Source organism: Pristiophorus japonicus, chromosome 19 (genome assembly GCF_044704955.1).
Source record: "Pristiophorus japonicus isolate sPriJap1 chromosome 19, sPriJap1.hap1, whole genome shotgun sequence".
Classification (NCBI taxonomy): Eukaryota; Metazoa; Chordata; class Chondrichthyes; family Pristiophoridae; genus Pristiophorus; species Pristiophorus japonicus.
In genome coordinates, this window is record NC_091995.1 from 76,219,862 (window position 1) to 76,227,361 (window position 7,500).

The 7,500-nt window shown below is 57.5% G+C and overlaps 1 protein-coding gene across 2 annotated transcripts in view; it reads left to right on the forward strand.

The window, feature by feature from the left end:
* zc3h7bb (zinc finger CCCH-type containing 7Bb) overlaps positions 1 to 7,500 on the forward strand; it is a 91,865-nt gene that overhangs the window by 77,299 nt on the left and 7,066 nt on the right. For both annotated transcript variants that reach the window (XM_070861648.1, XM_070861647.1), the window contains exons 19-20: positions 4,877 to 4,982; positions 6,361 to 6,469. In XM_070861648.1, the coding sequence (XP_070717749.1) occupies positions 4,877 to 4,982; positions 6,361 to 6,469 (215 nt within the window). The remainder of the gene's footprint in view (positions 1 to 4,876; positions 4,983 to 6,360; positions 6,470 to 7,500) is intronic.

Genomic DNA, 7,500 nt, shown 5'->3' on the forward strand with positions numbered 1-7,500 from the left:
CCCCCCATTCTCTTCCCCCTCCCATTCTCTTCCCCCCCATTCTCTTCACCCCCCATTCTCTCCCCCCCTCCATTCTCTTCCCCCCCCCATTCTCTTTCCCCCCCCCATTCTCTTCCCCCCCCATTCTCTTCCCCCCCCATTCTCTTCCCCCCCCCATTCTCTCCCCCCCCCCATTCTCTTCCCCCCCCCATTCTCTTCCCCCCCCCATTCTCTTCCCCCCCTCTCCCCCCCATTCTCTTCCCCCCCCCATTCTCTTCCCCCCCCCATTCTCTTCCCCCCCCCCATTCTCTTCCCCCCCCCATTCTCTTCCCCCCCCCATTCTCTTCCCCCCCCCATTCTCTTCCCCCCCCATTCTCTTCCCCCCCCCATTCTCTCCCCCCCCCATTCTCTCCCCCCCCCATTCTCTCCCCCCCCATTCTCTTCCCCCCCCCATTCTCTCCCCCCCCATTCTCTTCCCCCCCCCATTCTCTTCCCCTCCCATTCTCTTCCCCCCCATTCTCTTCCCCCTCCCCATTCTCTTCCCCCTCCCCCATTCTCTTCCCCCCCCCCATTCTCTTCCCACCCCACTCTCCTTTCCCCCCGCCCCCCACATTCTCTCTTTTCCTCCCTTTCTCTCTCCCCTCCCTCTTTCGCTCTCGACCCCTCTCTTTCTCTCTCTCCCCGCTCTTTCTCTCTCTCCCCCGCTCTTTCTCTCTCTCCCCGCTCTTTCTCTCTCTCCCCCGCTCTTTCTCTCTCTCCCCCGCTCTTTCTCTCTCTCCCCCGCTCTTTCTCTCTCTCCCCCGCTCTTTCTCTCTCTCCCCCGCTCTTTCTCTCTCTCCCCCGCTCTTTCTCTCTCTCCCCCGCTCTTTCTCTCTCTCCCCCGCTCTTTCTCTCTCTCCCCCGCTCTTTGTCTCTCTCCCCCGATCTCTCTCTCTCCCTCTCTTTCTCTTTCTCCTTCTCTTTCTCCGCCTTCTTTCTCTCCACTTTCTGTTTTCCCTCTCTCTCCCTGCTCTCTCTCTTCCTGCTCTTTCACTTTCTTCCCCCCCCTTTCTCTCTTCCCCTCCTCTTTCTCTCTTCCCCTCTTTCTCTCCCCCCCCACATTCTCTTCCCCCCCCACATTCTCTTCCCCCCCCCACATTCTCTTCCCCCCCCCACATTCTCTTCCCCCCCCCACATTCTCTTCCCCCCCCCCACATTCTCTTCTCCCCCCCCACATTCTCTTCTCCCCCCCCACATTCTCTTCTCCCCCCCCCACATTCTCTTCTCCCCCCCACATTCTCTTCCCCCCCCACATTCTCTTCCCCCCCCATTCTCTTCCCCCCCATTCTCTTTCCCCCCATTCTCTTTCCCCCCATTCTCTTCCCCCCCATTCTCTTCCCCCCCTACATTCTCTTCCCCCCCCTACATTCTCTTTCCCCCATCTTTCCCCCCCTACATTCTCTTCCCCCCCCATTCTCTCCCCCCCCATTCTCTCCCCCCCCATTCTCTCCCCCCCCATTCTCTCCCCCCCCATTCTCTCCCCCCCCATTCTCTTCCCCCCCCCATTCTCTTCCCCCCCCATTCTCTTCCCCCCCCCATTCTCTTCCCCCCCCACTCTCTTCCCCCCCATTCTCTTCCCCCCCATTCTCTTCCCCCCCATTCTCTTCCCCCCCCCATTCTCTTCCCCCCCCCATTCTCTTCCCCCCCACATTCTCTTCCCCCCCACATTCTCTTCCCCCCCCATTCTCTTCCCCCCCCATTCTCTTCCCCCCCCATTCTCTCACCCCCCCATTCTCTTCCCCCCATTCTCTTCCCCCCCATTCTCTTCCCCCTCCCCATTCTCTTCCCCCTCCCCCATTCTCTTCCCCCCCCCCCATTCTCTTCCCCCCCACTCTCCTTTCTCCCCGCCCCCCACATTCTCTCTTTTCCTCCCTTTCTCTCTCCCCTCCCTCTTTCGCTCTAGCCCCCTCTCTTTCTCTCTCTCCCCCGCTCTTTCTCTCTCTCCCCCGCTCTTTCTCTCTCTCCCCCGCTCTTTCTCTCTCTCCCCCGCTCTTTCTCTCTCTCCCCCGCTCTTTCTCTCTCTCCCCCGCTCTTTGTCTCTCTCCCCCGCTCTTTCTCTCTCTCCCCGCTCTTTCTCTCTCTCCCCCGCTCTTTCTCTCTCTCCCCCGCTCTTTGTCTCTCTCCCCCGCTCTTTGTCTCTCTCCCCCGCTCTTGTCTCTCTCCCCCGCTCTTTGTCTCTCTCCCCCCGCTCTTTGTCTCTCTCTCCCCCGCTCTTTCTCTCTCTCCCCCGCTCTTTCTCTCTCTCCCCCGCTCTTTCTCTCTCTCCCCCGCTCTTTCTCTCTCTCCCCCGCTCTTTCTCTCTCTCCCCCGCTCTTTCTCTCTCTCCCCCGCTCTTTCTCTCTCTCCCCCGCTCTTTCTCTCTCTCCCCCGCTCTTTCTCTCTCTCCCCCGCTCTTTCTCTCTCTCCCCCGCTCTTTCTCTCTCTCCCCCGCTCTTTCTCTCTCTCCCCCGCTCTTTCTCTCTCTCCCCCGCTCTTTCTCTCTCTCCCCGCTCTTTCTCTCTCTCCCCCGCTCTTTCTCTCTCTCCCCCGCTCTTTCTCTCTCTCCCCCGCTCTTTCTGTCTCTCCCCCGCTCTTTCTCTCTCTCCCCCGCTCTTTCTCTCTCTCCCCCGCTCTTTCTCTCTCTCCCCGCTCTTTCTCTCTCTCCCCCGCTCTTTCTCTCTCTCCCCCGCTCTTTCTCTCTCTCCCCCGCTCTTTCTCTCTCTCCCCCGCTCTTTCTCTCTCTCTCCCCCTCCCCCTCCCCCTCCCCTCTCTATCCCCTTCCCCCTCTCTATCCCCCTCCCCCTCTCTGTCCCCCTCCCCCCTCTCTCTGTCCCCCTCCCCCCTCTCTCTGTGGCCCTCCCCCCTCTCTCTCCGGCCCTCCCCCCCCCTCTCTCCGGCCCTCTCCCCTCTCTCCGGCCCTCCCCCCTCTCTCCGGCCCTCCCCCCTCTCTCCGGCCCTCCCCCCTCTCTCCGGCCCTCCCCCCTCTCTCCAGCCCTCCCCCCATCTCTCCAGCCCTCCCCCCATCTCTCCAGCCCTCCCCCCATCTCTCTCCCCTTCCCCCATCTCTCTCCCCTTCCCCCATCTCTCTCCCCTTCCCCCATCTCTCTCCCCTTCCCCCATCTCTCTCCCCTTCCCCCATCTCTCTCCCCTTCCCCCATCTCTCTCCCCTTCCCCCATCTCTCTCCCCTTCCCCCATCTCTCTCCCCTTCCCCCATCTCTCTCCCCTTCCCCCATCTCTCTCCCCTTCCCCCATCTCTCTCCCCTTCCCCCATCTCTCTCCCATTCCCCCATCTCTCTCCCCTTCCCCCATCTCTCTCCCCTTCCCCCATCTCTCTCCCCTTCCCCCATCTCTCTCCCCTTCCCCCATCTCTCTCCCCTTCCCCCATCTCTCTCCCCTTCCCTCATCTCTCTCCCCTTCCCCCATCTCTCTCCCCTTCCCCCATCTCTCTTCCTCTCCCTCCCCCTTTCACTCTCCCCTCCCCCTTTCACTCTCCCCTCCCCCTTTCACTCTCCCCTCCCCCTTTCACTCTCCCCTCCCCCTTTCACTCTCCCCTCCCCCTTTCACTCTCCCCTCCCCCTTTCACTCTCCCCTCCCCCTTTCACTCTCCCCTCCCCCTTACACTCTCCCCTCCCCCTTTCACTCTCCCCTCCCCCTTTCACTCTCCCCTCCCCCTTTCACTCTCCCCTCCCCCTTTCACTCTCCCCTCCCCCCTTTCACTCTCCCCTCCCCCTTTCACTCTCCCCTCCCCCTTTCACTCTCCCCTCCCCCTTTCACTCTCCCCTCCCCCTTTCACTCTCCCCTCCCCCTTTCACTCTCCCCTCCCCCTTTTTCTCTCCCCCCCTCTCTCTCTCTCCCCCCCCTCTTTCTCTCCCCCCCCCCTTTCTCTCTCCCTCTATCTTCCCACCTCTCTCCTCCCCTCTCTCTCACCCCCGTCTCTCCCCCTCACCCCCGTCTCTCCCCCTCACCCCCTCTCTCCCCCTCACCCCCCTCTCTCTCCCTCACCCCCCTCTCTCTATCTCTCCCTCACCCCCCTCTCTCTCTCTCTCCCTCACCCCCCCTCTCTCTCTCTCTCCCTCACCCCCCCTCTCTCTCTCTCTCCCTCACCCCCCCTGTCTCTCTCTCTCCCTCACCCCCCTCTCTCTCTCTCTCCCTCACCCCCCTCTCTCTCTCTCCTCCCCTCCCCTCCCCCCCCCCCCACACGCACACTGGAACACGCACACACCGGTAGCTAATCTCTAACCCTCGGTCGCCGAGGGAAGTGAAACGGACAAACCCTTGGTTGGTGTGGCTCACCGCAGGGCGCACAGTTTCACCGAGCAACTGGGTCACTCAATGGACCAAAGGAGAAAATAAATGTGTGCTGAGGTTTATGGAATCATCGCTCAGTCCAGCACAGGACACCATTTGGCCCATCGAGTCTGCACCGACTCTTTCGAGGAGCAATCCAGTTAGTCCCACTCCCCCGCTCTTTCCCCATAACCCTGCAATTATTCTCCTTTAAGTATTTATCCAATTCCCTTTTGAAGGCGGGTATTGAACCGATATCCACCACTCTATCAGGCAGTGCATTCCTCCACTCGTTGCGTAAAAATGTTTTTCCTCATGTCGCCTCTGGTTCTTCTGTCAGTCACCTTAAATCTGGGCCCTCTGGTTCAGCCATTGGAAACAGTTCCTCTTTCTCAACCCTTCATGACTTTAAACCTCTATTAAATCTGCTCTTAGCCTTCTCTGCTCCAGGGCGAACAACTCCAATCTCTCCACGTAACTGTAATCCCTCCGTCCTGGAACCATTCCGGTAAATCTCTTCTGTATGCTCCCCAAAGCCGTCACGTCCTTGTTGAAGTCTGACTAGTGTGTGTTCCTGTTCGTCCTCTCTAGATGGGCCAAAGAGCGACGGGTGATGCTGCTGATGTCAAACGAGCGGAAGAAGTGGGTTGCTATTCGACCGTTGCCATCCTGCAGAAACATCCCACAGCAGTACGATGTGAGTAAAGAACCTGAATTTCTATAGCTCCATTCGTCACCTCAGGACCATCAAAGCGCTTTACAGCCGATGAAGTATTATAGAAGTATAGTAGTCATTTTTGTAACGAAGGGAAACCCGGCAGCCAATTTTGCGCACAGCAAGCTCCCACAAACAGCAATAAGATCATGACCAGATACATTTTTAGAAATAGTGCCTTGGGATCTTTTACGTCCATCTGAGAGGGCAGGCGGGGCCTCGGTTTAATGTCTCATCCGAAAGATGGCACCTCCGACAGTGCAGCACTCCCTCAGCACCGCACTGGAGTGTCAGCCTAGATTGTGTGCTCAAGTCTCTGGAGTGGGACTTGAACCCACGACCTTCTCCAAGGCGAGAGTGCCGCCCACTGAGCCACAGCTGACACCCAGAGCAGCCCTGGAGTGTTAAGTGGCAGACGAGCCGTCGCCTTTCCCCGCTTTGGAGAGCTGCCAAAAATATTAAGTGTTTGGAAGAATCTGCCTGGCGGATTAGTCGGGACAAAAACATCTGAGGCAGTCAGACTGTCACTGGATGTTACCATGGAGATAAGAGGCAGCAGCTCCAACAGGTCGAATGGCCTGTTCTTCTCGGTCTCATTTCTCAGGCTGTGCTTCTGGCTAATGCTGTGTCCATTGGTGGACAGACAACGCAGGGAGGAGGGGAGGTCTGATTGGACACCACTCACCCAGCGTTCTGCCAGTCAGTGGCAGGCAGGCTGTGCGGCCTTCAAGCTCTACGCTAAAATTCCTGAGTCACAGAGAAAGGCGTGACTGGATAGCCCATGTACGGTGATGTCATCTGGTGGATCCCGGTGCATTTGGGATGATGTCATCTGGATCGCCCGGCATCTGTGCGGTTATGTCATCTGGATAGCCCGCGTATGTGCAGTGATGTCATTTGGATAGCCCGCGTATGTGCAGTGATGTCATTTGGATAGCCCGCGTATGTGCGGTAATGTCATCTGGAAAGCCCACTTATGTGCGGTGATGTCATCTGAATAGTCCGCGTATGTGCGGTGATGTCATTTGGATAGTCCATGTCTGTGCGGTGATGTCATCTGGATAGTCTGCCTATTTGCGGTGATGTCACCTGCATAGTCCGCGTATGTGCGGTGATGTCATTTGGTGGCACCGAAGGATGAGGTCCACCAAAAACCGGACGTTCTCACAGTGTCGCTAATCAATCCGCTTTTTCTTGTGTTTTGGGCGCCTTTAGCTGGGAGTAAATCACTTCAGGCTAGGCTAGTGGCAACCTCAGAGGCCAGTGTTTGGGGTCTGCCACCGTCCAACGCAGCGTTTGCTTGGCATTCGTTGGGAGTAGATAAATGCTGTAAAATAAATCATTCTGCTCTATTTTCCAGCTATGTATACATGTGGCAAATGGGAAGAAGTGCCAGTATATTGGAAACTGCTCATTCGCCCACAGTATTGAGGAGCGTGATGCCTGGACATACATGAAGGAGACCAGAAGTGAGCAGATTTGTTTTTTAACTGTGTTGTAATTTCTCCCCCCCCCCCCCCCCCCCCTAATTTTCTTCCTTTCTCTCCTAAAGACACTGACTGTTGCTGGCTCTGTCCCGTGAGCAGCATTAGCCTCTGCTACATCGCCCAAGTATCCCAATGCCTTTCATGGCCTCAGGACATCCCAAAACGCTTTATAACCAATGAAGTACTTTTGGAGTGTAGTCACTGTTGTAATGTGGGAAACGTGGCAGCTAATTTGCGCACAGCAAGCTCCCACAAACAGCAATGTGGTAATGACAGATAATCTGTTTTAGTGCTGTTGATTGAGGGATAAATATTGGCCAGGACACCAGCGAAAACTCCCCTGCTCCTCTTCAGAATTGTGGCATAGGATCTTTTACATCCATCTGAGAGGGCAGACGGGGCCTCGGTTTAACGTCCCATCCGATAAACGGCACCTCCGACAGTGCAGCACTCCCTCAGCACTGCACTGGGAGTGTCTTTAGAACCCACGACCTTCTGACTCCGACGTGGGAATTGCTACCACTGAAGCACGACTGACACCAAAGATTATTCTTTAGGTAGGCACAATGGTAGAAACCTTCTCCCAATCCTCCTGCATCAGAGATAGGGAGGGTTGTAGGTCTGGAGGAGGTTACGGAGATAGGGAGGGGTGTAGGGCTGGAGGAGGTTACGGAGATAGGGAGGGTGTAGGGCTGGAGGAGGTTACGGAGATAGGGTGGGTTGTAGGGCTGGAGGAGGTTACGGAGATAGGGAGGGGTGTAAGGCTGGAGGAGGTTACGGAGATAGGGAGGGTGTAGGGCTGGAGGAGGTTACGGAGATAGGGTGGGTTGTAGGGCTGGAGGAGGTTACGGAGATAGGGTGGGTTGTAGGGCTGGAGGAGGTTACGGAGATAGGGAGGGGTGTAAGGCTGGAGGAGGTTACGGAGATAGGGAGGAGTGTAGGGCTGGAGGAGGTTACGGAGAAAGGGAGGGGTGTAGGGCTGGAGGAGGTTACAGAGATAGGGAGGGTTGTAT